Consider the following 13,152-nt stretch of genomic DNA (forward strand, 5'->3'; position numbering starts at 1 on the left):
TAGAATCATGGCAAAAATATGTAAACAAACTAATATTGCTGATTTGCTATATGTCTCCCTCAAATGCTGCTGAACCTGGTGGCTGCTCTGTAATTGAAGATTACAGAAGCTGGCTTTGGCATTGCGGCAGAAGAGGAGAAGACATTAACTGAAGAGCAAGTTAGAGATTTCTACAGTCGTAATATAGAACAGGTAAAAAGGTTACACAAATATAGGTGGCTATATTGATAATAATATCATCTATATGGCTTGTAAAACATGTATAAAATGTAATTGATTCCAGTTAATTAAAATTATTTATGACACAGAGAGAAAATAAAATAAAATAAAATCTTCTTTGATTGGTTTTCCAGTCCAGCTCCTGTACAATGCCTATGGTTGTTTGGTGTTCCAACATTGCGTTTAAATAACAATGGAATAACATACAATCCTTGGTACATACTGAAGCAATAGAGGGGCATTTTCCCTAACAACCAACTCATTAGCCAACAGTAGAATAGTCAGAAAAACATAAGGTAAATACTCTGAACAGCAACAGATATATATCGTTGTTGGTTTTTAGAGTGTTTATATATTAGTTCAGAGGGGGCTGTGAACTGTGGGAAATCAGTTATTTCCTTGTTATTCTCAAAGTGTGATTTTACTCCGAAAAATGAGTGTGTAAAATTAGCACTTATTTACACTGTGTGTACTTTAACTGTTTCAGAATGTAGAATTCTGTCTATTCTACAGGCCAAATAGTGCCCTCATTTACAACTGTGAAATCCTATTGAAAATGATGAGATTACATAAGTGCAACTGAAGACAGAATTTGAAGACAATAGAGTTGCTGCGGTGTAGTTGAGAGCACATTTTAGCCCTTTATAATGGGGATTTTGAGTGAATCAGAAAGAACACAGCTTGACTTTCAGATACCAGGCTATATTTGTAGGACTGGCAGTTAGATAAAACTTCTAATTATTTGTTGATGGAGCAAATTTACTCTTGAAATCACTGAGATTTTTTTGCAATCACTTTTCAGTGTAGAGACACACTTTATGTATTGTACAGTACCAAATATATTTTTCTATTCACTTTCATTTAATTTATTTTTATATGTCTATCATGCAAACTACCATATTCCAAAATGCTTTACACCAAGAGAAGAATAACTGTAGAATTGAGTGTCCTTACAATATGTTCATAAAATCTGAAAGGTTAAATAATGTATAGAAATTAATCAGAATATGAAAAAAGAAAAACTACACATTAAAAACAGTAAAATACAAATAAATATTCTTGTTTACTATCCTGTTAGTGAAAGGAGAAATATATTATGTAAGTTAAGTGGTGGGAGATGTTGGCAGGGGAAAGACTCAATCATATGTTAAAACAAAGAGAAAGGGTTTAAAGAAAGATTTGCAATGAAGTAAATGAGGGGCTTAGAGGGAATGAAGAGAATTCCAGCACTGGTGGAAAAGTGACTCCAAGTTATGAAGAAGGAGGTTGCTTCCCATGAATGTATCTCTGTGTGGATGAAGGCCAAGACTAAAGGGGAGAAAAGAACAGACAAGGAAGTAAGTGCCTGAGAATATTCTGAAAATCAGGAATGCAGTCATAGACTACTTGCCTAATTTACAGAACTTTAAAAATCATGTCAGGAAATGTAGTATATTTCGTTGCTTTACATCATGTGCCTAAGTCCAATATACTGTAAACATCACATTTGATCTTATCTCTGAGTTATTGGTATATTAGGTTGGGAGAACATGTGGCACACAAGTTGTATGCAGCACTATCATTTCAGTTATCTCAAGATCTTATATTTACTGTAAAGGCTGGGGCATATTTTATAATACTGTTTTCTCACTTGAACTAAAATGGACTTATCACAAGATCTTATAATATATTTCATATAGAATTTTATATGGTGATTGTAAATACAATAGTGGGATGGGAGCAAGTTATACAGCACATGTATAGTTTGATTTCTGGTATAAGATCAAACAGTTCTCTTTGTAGTATATAGGTGAGAAATTGTGTTTTTTAGCCTGATTTTGAAGATTTTGTTACATTCATGACTGGTGGACCATCCCATATTCTGATAGTTTCTAAACCAAAGGAAGTAACTGATACTGTTCCTCAATGGAAAGAACTAGGTAGATCAGATGAGTGTATACCTGCAAAGCCTCAGCCTGAAAAGCCAAACAGGTAACTGGAAAAATTCAAATGACACTTATGTTTTATGAATTTACATGAGAAATAATAAAAAAATATTAAGAGCCATATTGTCACATGCTCTTCTTTGCACAGCTGTGCAGATGCAGAAAGTAAGCAAGTCTCCTTAACCATGTGTGGGCCACACAACCGCCCATCACAACTGCAGTCCCAGCACTTGTGAAAGTGCAGGAACTGTCCCAATAACGCATTCCTGAGGAAGAGGACAACAATGGGCCATAGATTGCCTCCTTCCCCCCCAAATTGCCCTGCAGAGTGGGCTAGGCACACTAAAGGGTGATGCACCTGCACAGTCTTATCACAGTCTAATTGTATGTACCTGCACTGACCCAATTCAGTCTATTTATATGACCCTGTACTGACATGAATGTAAAGATATTGTTAGAAAGAGCCAGTCATTATTCTTTTGTCTTTTTGATTTACAGCTGCAGTAGCCTTCCCTGGATAAATTTTGTCTGACATGATAATATTAGAGTGATCACATATAGGTGATCCTCACAATTATAAACATGCCACGATAAAAAGTATTTCTTTTTCAAAGAATTTCTCTAGTGCTCTGTTTTCAGAGATGATGCTTTAGGTGTATAAAGCATGATCCCCTCATCAATCCTTCTTTAGAAACTGTCATTGTCAGTGTTAATTTTGTTCAGTGAAATGCACAGAGGCTATTCAAAGGTAGACAAGTAGAAACATTGCATGACTGAGATTTCTCTTTCAAAGTACTTATGTATGATACAGCAATTAACTAATACTCTGTTAGGACTGGACAATATCTTCATTCCTTAGAACTGCTGTTTTTTGTTGGAATGCAGAATCATAATAAAAGTAACTGGCATTATATTCTTATATATTTTACTAAAGTATTAAAATACATTTTTTCAGCAAGTCATTAATTGATACATTTGTGTAAAATAGTAAATGAATATAAAGGATACATTAATTTAGATGTATTATTTGTCTCTTATTAGCTTGCAAGAAGTTTTGGAATCCGAGAATATGTTAAATTTATGTGATGTGGAAGACAGTGTAGAAGATGCTAGCAGGCAACTTGCCTTCTTTTTCCCAGATTTTGGTAAAAAGAAGACCAGCCAAAATGCTGAAAAAACATTGGCCTTAATTAGACCTTCTCTATTAAAGGAAAGACGAAGTAAGTGATCGTAACTACATTTTTCACCTGCAGTACACAAAGAAGGCCTTATATTTTAGATTTCAAAAATCCTGGTATCTTTTAATAAATAATACCTAGTTTTTGTATAGCACTTTTCTCCAATAAATGTCAAAGTGCTTTGCAAAGTAGGTCAATATAATTATCCCCATTTGACAGATGAAGAAACTGAGAGAGCTGAACTGATTTTGTCCCAGGTCACCCAGCAGGCCAGTAGTAGAGCCAGGAACAGAATCCAGGCCTCCAGTCCAGTGTTCTACACACTAGACCATGCTGTCTTCAAATTATTTTCTGTGCTCAGCATTAAGTTGACAGAACTGTATATCAGAAAAATACAATTTGTTCATTCTAGTCTGTCTTTACATACTTTTGTGTGAATATCATTTTATTTCCTAGATCAATTCTTCAAAAATTGCCTCTAGAGATCCCCTTTCTGGGATATAATTGTGGTTTCTAGAAAAATCAGTAAGAGAGACTAATTGCATTTAAAATATATTTAAATGAGTAATGCTTTCTGCTAAAACAGTTTAGCTAGTATCATTGTCTTTGAGTGGTTGAGCATTCTCTGCCAGGTCCAAGGCAGCTTCTATGGCTAGCTTGAATAATGTCTGTTACATAGATTTGAAAGAACAGGAGTACTTGTGGCACCGTAGAGACTAACAAATTTATTAGAGCATAAGCTTTCGTGGGCTACAGCCCACTTCTTCGGATGCATATAGAGTGGAACATATATAGAGGAGATATATATACACACATACAGAGAGCATGAACAGGTGGGAGTTGTCTTACCAACTCTGAGAGGCTAATTAAGTAAGAGGAAAAATTTTTTTGAAGTGATAATCAAGATAGCCCAGTACAGACAGTTTGATAAGAAGTGTGAGAATACTTACAAGGGGAGATAGATTCAATGTACTCCTGTCCTTTTTGCGGATACAGACTAGCACGGCTGCTACTCTGAGATTTGAAAGAGTACTACTTTGAGCACTCTTCTGACATTTACATGGCATTACTTTCTTGATTTGACATCTAGTTCTCATGCAACTGGGAGAGCAGTTTTGCCGTCCTTATATAGGGCCTGATTCTGCCACCTGTGCTCATGTCAAATAGTGCTTACTTGCGAGAATAGTCACAGAACACAGTCATAATTATGCCTTCTATTAGAACTTCTGGGCCGTCCGTTGTGGGGGCTGTAATGCTCATTAATATTTCAGAATGAGAATCTGTATTGACATTTCTTGAGTAGAAAAAATGGGTACTTGACACTGAATTATAGTTCCTCAAGTTTATTGACTTGGCAGATCCACAGCCCAAACCCAATTTTTCCCAATGTATTCTGTGTATTTTTGTGATTTTCTGATTGAGTGGAGGTCAGCTGGAATGATCACTGCTATAGTATTAACATTTGTATTTCCATCAACAAACTCATTGAAACTCCAAGTGACTAACGCTTATTTGACTGGATAAAGTTTCTATAAGTGATATTTGTAACTTACTTATGGACATATTATCAGCCAGTGGTATTTGAGAATTTGAAGCCCAATATGAGTGTTTCTCCGATAAGGATGACTTTTATACTGTAGCAGTGAACAATCATTCTGATCTAGGACAGTGTTATCAGGCGTACTTTGAGCTGCGCTGTGCCCCACCATCTCTGCCATTCACCAAAACAGCTGCAGGTAAAAAAAAGAGGTTCAGTGAAAAACAAACAACAACAATAAATGAAAATCAGTTATAATTGCGAAATCCATGATTTCAAAATATTATTTGCTTTTAAAAAAAAACAGCTAGTTAGCAGCAGCTATCAAACTTTAATGTCTAAAGTTAGGTACCTAAATCCACATTCTTCAAATTCATGACTTTGATGACCTCATGATGAATTGGGTCATGCTGCTTGTTGGTTAGGTTTTGCTCTCGAGAAGGAATGTCTGTAGAAGGGTTTTTAAGAAAGTGTAATTGCATGCTACATATGCATAAGCAGTCTACCTTTCCTACATATTAGTCAGTGACATCTTCAGAACTTTCAAAGACAGAGAGCTAAATCAAATTAAATGTGACTTCTCTGACATTCCTTCCTTCCTTGATTTTAAAAAGGCAAAAAACTTCTCGCTGAGCATCCAAGCAATGATTATTGGACCCCTATAGCAGTCGTTACGAATTATAGTTTTCTCATTCCAAAATGAACAAGTTAACTCTTTTGGAAAACTTTATAATGAAATGACTGGAAAAACTATAATATGGAAATATAACAAATATAAAATGAACTAAATTATGACAATGTAGCACAATTTCAATGTTTTTTATGTAGATTCTATTCTGAAAAGGATTAAGGATGATGGCTTTACAATAGCAATGCAGAGAGAAATAGTTCTGACAGAAGAACAAGCACGTCAGTTTTACAAGGAACATGAAAATGAAGATTTTTTCCCAACCCTTCTAGAACACATGACAAGGTACATTAATTGAAAGGCAACAAGTTTGAACTTACAAATGGAAGCAATATTTTTCACAATGCATAATTAACCTGTATAACTCATTGCCACAAGATACAATTGAGTCCAGGAGTTCAGTATGAGTGAAATGAGTTTTATGAATAATAAGAACATTCACAGGTACATCAGACATACTATCCAGAAGCTAGCTACCTAGTGATAGAATTCACTCAAGGAATGGCCCCACCCACTGTAGCTGACTATCTCCAGATTTTAAGAATAGTTAGGTTTCTGAATTTCACTATAGCTCTGGGGAATAATTAGATCCCAAGAAAGTAAGTCATGGCAAAAACAGTATTTGAAAAATCAAAAGTGTTTTTATGAACAGTATATAAAAACAATAATAATGATTGTTGTAATTCAGCACATTAACCCTCCTCTACTCACTTTTATGTCGTCCCCCCCCAAAACATCTGACAAATATCACTCATCCTCCGCTGTTGTCAACAGAGTGTGGTAAGTGAGTGTGGCTGTCACTGCAGTGAAAATTTTCCCTCAAGCAAAGTGACAACCGTCATTTCAGGCAGAAACAAATACAATTTCTAAAGAGTTTGTCCAAGACTCTTCTCCCCAACATCTTCACAACATTCTCTATGATCCTGGTCTGGTGATCTGGGGGAAAATCCTGGCTCCATAGAAGTTAGTGGCAAAACTCCAATTGACTTCAATGAGGCCAAGATTTCACCCCAGATATATAAGTCGATGACATCCCCTGCATCTAATGGCACTGTTCAGTAGTTTCTTCATTTAAATTACCTTCACCCAATACCCCCCACCCCTGCCCAAAAATATAAAAAATTCACCGGAACTTCAGCTTTTTAAATGTATATTGGATTTTAAATCTCTCCAATATCAAGGCATCTTTTCCCTGGCTACACTGAATTTAATCTAATTATTTTGAGATATTTTAGGGGTATTTTTCAATTGCTTTTTTAATACTAGTCATCTCATTTAACAGTGGTCCAACCCTTGCACTTGCTTTAATACGAGAAAATGCTGTACAACACTGGAGAGATTTACTAGGCCCAAAGACTCTTGAAGAGGCTAAGGAGAAAAGTCCAGCCAGGTAGTATTTGTAATAGCTATACATGATTCGTAATCTGCAGTATACGTCCATAATCTACATATACATTTAGACCACATTGTAACCAATGTAACTATAATGCTGTCATCTGAAAAGTGATATATGTTTCTGAAAGTTTTTATGATTTTCTTGATTATAATAGTGTAGCACATACAGCGTCAACTGGATTTATAAAAAACAACACATGGCTAGTAAACATAGCTGAAAGTTCAAATTAAAAAAGAACATTGTTTGCAAGACTTTGAAAAGAAGAGAGGGATCTCCTTGAGTCATAATGATCAGTTTGATTTATTTCTGTGATTGACACAGCTGACAGCTAATTATTTTCTATTTTCAACTGTTAATTGATTATATATTACTCTGGATGATATATCTGCTTGAAATTGTTTTCTGTTTTACTTATTCTCCTCTTTGAAAAGTGTCCTATGTCTTAGCTAAATGAAATTTGGGTGCCTTTGTGTAAGTATAGTGTTTTATTTATGGCTCAATTTCCTTTTCTGATCCAATAATTTCTTGTAAATATCTCATCAATAATTATGTTAGGTACTTAAGATAGTGTTTGTAACATTGTTTTCAGTAACTGTTGTGGTATTAAGACATTCACTCACAGGGTCTGTCATCTATAGCAGTGGTACTGTTTATGATTTAGTAAGACCTATTATTCGTATTCATATTGGGAATTAGTGAATAGTTTAAAAATTGCACTAAGGATTATTTATAGCTAAAAGTAGGTAAAACTGCAATTAACCTTCCAAGTCCAGTGTCTTAGGTTAACATCTGTGCTACAAGTTAGGGGTGTGATTCCCTGTTTGTGTTCACATATTCACACTAGTTCTCCTCAAGCTAGCACGAGTATAAATAGCAGCGTAGCTGTAGTAACATGGGTAGTAGCAGCAGAGGCATGGCTGAGCTGTGCCAAATACAAACCAGTTTCAGGAGGGTTTGTACTTGGCATGGCTCTGCTATGCTACCCGTGCTATGCTGCTATTTATATTTATGCTAGCTTGATGAGAACTAGCCCAAGTATGTGTACATGAGCAGAAAATCAAATCCCTAGTTCATAATCTAGACATAGCATTAGTATCACATAGATAAACAGGACACAGGAACATTCTGAAGTAGTTGAACATTCACTGGTGGCAGCAGGCAAGAATGGAATTTTCAAAAGCACTTAAGTGACTTAGGCTCACAAATCCCACTGAAAGCCAAAATGATTAGTTTAGAATATATCTATTCATTTCAAAAGGTTTGTAAGTATCCTTTGTGTCTCCAGCGTCCACCATCTCGACCCTCAGAATTAACATTAATTTAGGAGATTCATAGGGATTCTGATACTTATGCATGAAAATGTCATGTCACTGAACTACCTTGTTGTTTTAATAATTGTTAGTTTACGTTCAGAGTATGCAGTAGACAGTGTATCTCTCAATCAGCTGCATGGCAGTGCTTCACCTGGTGAAGCTGAGAAGGAACTAGAATTCTTCTTTCCTGTGGAACACACTTTGGCAGTTATCAAACCCACTGCTCTTAAGGAACATAAAGGTAAACATTCTAGAACATGCATACCAATCCTGTGGATCTCATTCCAAAATAACTATGGATCTCATTCCTATAAAATATTAGCAATATAAAATTTGCAATAAGTGATATCAGATCAATTCTTTGTCTTTCCTAAATGCATTTTCAACATTTAAAAACCTTATAGGCATGAAGTAATTCTTGCTGCCACCCCACTACTGACATTTCATTAGCGAAATTGCCTATGGTTCCTTCCTCTCACAGGCCACAGAGGTGCTGATGAATTAATGTTTTACTATGAGATATATAGAAAGAAAGAGGAAGCTGTATCGAAGAAAAGATAAAACCTCTTTTAGTCATAGAATGCAAAAATGGAGTTATCTTCCTAAACTTGCTACTGCCATTGTTTTTACCTCTTTATCTAGACCCCCCCATTATTAGAAACATTCTCTGTTTTATAGTAACAGCTCTAGTGGTTATATTGATTTTTATATGTCCCCATTCGTTTCTGTGAATCTCACTTTTCCCTTCTTGGAACTATGCAGTTTGATCTTACCAGGCCAGCTCTCATTCCAACTATCCAATAAGAGATAATAGGATGATTTTTTTTAATCGTTAATAGTAATTCATACGTTTTATGTCACTTTTTATGTTCAAGGTCTCACTTCTGATTGTTCTGTATTATAAATAGCATGTTAATAGACATAATTACATAAATTTGACAGAAAACAAATCTAGCAATTTTGGGGATTTTTCAAGGTTATCATTTCTACATGTGTTTAAAATAATGTTAAAAATTAAGACCAATGTATTTTTTTTCTCCTAGATGACATTATGCAGAAGGTTACAAATGCTGGCTTTATTGTATCACAGATGAAAGAAACAAATTTCACCCATGAAATGGCAACACAGTTTTATAAGGCTCATGAAGGAAAACCCTTTTTTGACCAGTTAGTGAATTATATGTCTGAGTAAGTGTCTGATTTTACAGTATTGTGCTATGTAAATGTAGCAGTTATAACTCTGAATTTATAGAGCAGGCAAAACGTTTTTGTTGAACATTGGAAGACTCTTGGAATTCTGCACTTTGTCATTTTCTGTGTAAAGTGTAGGGTATTTTTAGAATTTTTATAAAAAGAACTTAAATATTTATGACCTTTTTAGAATACAGTGTCTTTCCTTTATTAGGCAGTGGGTTTCGCTTACAGAACCTGTGAACTACACTGAACTGAATTATGACCACCTTTTTGGATTTGTTCCTCAAAAATAGAAAATCCTGGGCAACTACTTATGTCTCCCCACCTTTTTTTTTTTTTGCAAACGACGAGGAGTGGGAAAATAGGTTAACCGTCTAAACGCTGAAGTTGTTAAGGAATGAATTGTTTAAGGCCATTGTTTTCCACTTGGATAAACAATAAATGAGACTTTTTCTGTTCAAAGGGTATTAAGAATCCAAATTTCATTTTAAATATGTGCCTCTTCCAATAGAAAACCACATCTCTATCTTCACTCTTTCTGCATGCCCAGTCTTTCACCATACATTTCTCCAGGTGGCTTTCAAATGCCGACCCAGAGGGGTATATGAGGGTAATGTGACTGTTTTGTTAAACCTGTCACATTATACTTTGGAGACTTTTGACGGTATCTATCCCCTCACTCTCAGAACTAATTTTCATCCATCTCTAAAGCCAGACATACTCTCTTCCTGAAATAAATAAGGAACACTTTTTCCCCAGGAGTTAAATTTTGCTAACTATTCAGTAAAGAGTTTAGTGTTAATGTATGTTCTATAGTTGCAAAGCTCTAGTAATACATATGATATTTGTATATCTTGATGTTCCAGGGGTCCATCAGTGATAATGATCCTAACTAAAGAAAATGCTGTGGAGGACTGGAGGCAATTAATGGGTCCAACAGATCCAGACGTGGCAAAAAAATCTTCTCCTGATTCTCTTAGAGCTCAATTTGCACAAGATATTTTGCATAATGCAGTTCATGGCTCATCTAATAAGGAACATGCACTGAAGAGCATTGAATATGTATTTGGAGAGATTGATCTGAACAGTCTAAGCCACAACTGAGATCTATCAATAACAGTTAAAATGTAAGTCATTAGATGGTTATTCATCTATCTGTCCACCTGTGTTTTATGCTATATATAAAAAGCAGTAATAAAATAAACTTTTTCTCCCTAATGAAATATTTTGTTACCAATTAGTAACACTACTGTAGAATGTACCAATTAATTTACTAACATGTACTAGACCATTTGTGCTGGTAATGACCACTATAGTTATGTTCGCAAAGTAGTCTTCATTATAGCTCACCCCTTAATTAACACAGACTCATATAGGGCTGGAAGGGACCTTGAGAAGTCATCAAGTCCAGCCCCCTATGCTGAAGCAGGACAAAATAAACCTAGACCATCCCCGACAGATGTTTGTCCAACCTGTTCTTAAAAACCTGCAAAAATGCACCTCCCTTGGAAACCTCTTCCAGAGCTTAACTACTTTTATAGTGCGAAAGTTTTTCCTAATATCTAACCTAAATCTCCCTTTCTGCAGATTAAGCCCATTACTTCTTGTCCTACTGTAATGGGGGTCACTCACTTCTTGAACACCTGCTAGTGACTGGCTGTGGTACTGCAGTTCTTTTCTTGTCCCAAGTGCCCACGGCAGGCTGCCTGTAAACCTTGGTGGGTCTTCAGTGGCTTGGCATTAAGGGGTATTAAAGAGTCCAGTAACTAACATTCTGTTTGCCCTTGCTAGAGTCTTCAGCCTCAACTCTGGGTCCTTTCAATTTGGCTCTTTGTTTGGGCTCCAAAATAAGGACTGTCCCCATCTTGGGTTTTACACCAGTTTACCTGTGGATGGTAGGGGAACCTGGGCCCATTATAAACAGCAGCTATGCACTGTTTGATTTCCCTTCAGGGAGGGGTGCTGATGATCAACCAGCTTGTCCCATCCATGCTCTGGCACCAGTTCAACACCTTGACCTCACCCCCAGGAACCTGGCCAGCCTCCAGAAGAAGATCCTGGAATTTTTCTGGCTGGGGCTGCACTGGGTCTCTGCAGGTGTACTGATCCTTCCCATGGGGGAGGGTGGACAAGGCCTGATCTGCATCTGCAGCCAGGGCCACACCTTCCACCTTCAGGCCCTGCAGAAACTCCATTACAGTACATGTAGTCCAGCATGGACTTCCTCCACTGCCTCTAAGGGCTCCGATACAACAGGCAGCTCTTTTTTCTCCAAGCTGCTGAGCTTTACCAGGACCTCCTCAAAATCTGGAAGCTCATTTCAGCAACCAGGTCTGTAGTGGTGTCTGAGGGGGAGAACCTCCTCAAGAACCCCGGCTACACAACCCCCATCTTCATGTGAAGGTAGTGAATCCCCGTTGGTGCACTCAGTGATGACACTGGCTGTTATCACCAGACTCAGAGACCTCTTGGCCCCACAATGCTTGGTCAGTTCATGGGGCTGCCACCGTGCACATCCCCTGTCGTGTGCTCCTTGCCTCCTACTTCTCTCATTTTCCTTGTGCAGGTCCTGCAAGGGGTGCTCACTTCCCACCTCTCATCTCTGGCCCTCTGGAACGCAACATCAGGCTTCTGCCCTGTGAGCCTCCCTGGCCAAGCTCGCACATGCCACCTGAGCTGGCTGAATGACATCCAGTTGGTAGGCCTCCACACCATGCCCTGAAAACATCTGTACATGCTCATGCTTCATACAATCCATTTCTTCATGGTTTTGTCCCATCCCAACACCAAGTGGTGGGACTTGTTGCAACCTGCAGAGGCTGAGGCACCCTGGTGGGCCAATATGTATTCTATTCTGATTCCACAGCCTGCTGGGGTTATTAGTTGATAGCTCCTCCTTGGAGTCATGAGCAAGGGCATGTAGTTGGTGTGGTAAATGAACTCTCTGAAAACTGTCCCTTTTGCAGCAAGAGGGAGACCCTAGTGCACATCTATAGAAAGTGCATCAGGCTGCAGCCCCTCTTCTGGCTCCTCCAGAATTTTTTACTGAGGTTCTGGCTGCAATTTTCCCCAACCTCCTAATTCTTACTCTCCCCATGTATGGCCCCACAAAGTTCTGGGACCTCCTTATCCACCTTCTCCTGGTACTGGCCAAGATGGCCATCCCTCACTCCAGGAGGAGGAAGCTGGACGGGTAGGGGAGGTACTCTGCAACTGTGGGGCCTATTTCCGTTCCCTTGTTCAATCACATTTCCGGGTGGAGTTCCTCTGGACAGTGTCCACTGAGTCCTTAAGACACCATTGAGGAATGGTGGGTGCAGTCTGGGTTTCTCTGCTCAGCATCCCCTTCTGGTTTCCTGGTTTTCAACCTTTGACCTCATTCCTGTTCCTGTTTTTTCCTTTGTTGTCCCTAGTACTTAACTGCAGCCTGGGCTTAGTGGTTGAGGGGTGAGACCTTTACTCTTGGGTGGGCCTAGACCTGCCTGTCTCAGTTCTGCAAATAGTATGCATGGCTCAATTACAGTTTGTTACTGTTTCTTCCCTGAGTCTCTTCCTACCTGGCTCCTTTTAACTTCACTCCTAGATAAGGGTTAAGGCTCTTAGATCCTCTGTCCCTGACAACCCAGCTTAAGCAAATGGAGACAGAAAAATAAACCCTGGCTACCCCTCAAGCCCCTGTGGCCAGAGAGGACCACCCTTCCT

At 37.9% G+C, this 13,152-nt stretch overlaps 1 protein-coding gene across 5 annotated transcripts in view; it reads left to right on the forward strand.

The window, feature by feature from the left end:
* The window catches only part of NME8 (NME/NM23 family member 8), a 32,700-nt gene extending 22,041 nt beyond the window's left edge, over positions 1-10,659 (forward strand). For all 5 annotated transcript variants that reach the window (XM_034761218.1, XM_034761219.1, XM_034761220.1 and 2 more), the window contains 8 exons: positions 100-192; positions 2,030-2,190; positions 3,186-3,364; positions 5,688-5,832; positions 6,830-6,937; positions 8,346-8,497; positions 9,300-9,444; positions 10,317-10,659. In XM_034761218.1, the coding sequence (XP_034617109.1) occupies positions 100-192; positions 2,030-2,190; positions 3,186-3,364; positions 5,688-5,832; positions 6,830-6,937; positions 8,346-8,497; positions 9,300-9,444; positions 10,317-10,554 (1,221 nt within the window). In that variant the 3' untranslated portion in view covers positions 10,555-10,659. The remainder of the gene's footprint in view (positions 1-99; positions 193-2,029; positions 2,191-3,185; positions 3,365-5,687; positions 5,833-6,829; positions 6,938-8,345; positions 8,498-9,299; positions 9,445-10,316) is intronic.
* Positions 10,660-13,152: the final 2,493 nt, after the last annotated feature.

This window comes from Trachemys scripta, chromosome 2 (genome assembly GCF_013100865.1).
Source record: "Trachemys scripta elegans isolate TJP31775 chromosome 2, CAS_Tse_1.0, whole genome shotgun sequence".
Classification (NCBI taxonomy): Eukaryota; Metazoa; Chordata; order Testudines; family Emydidae; genus Trachemys; species Trachemys scripta.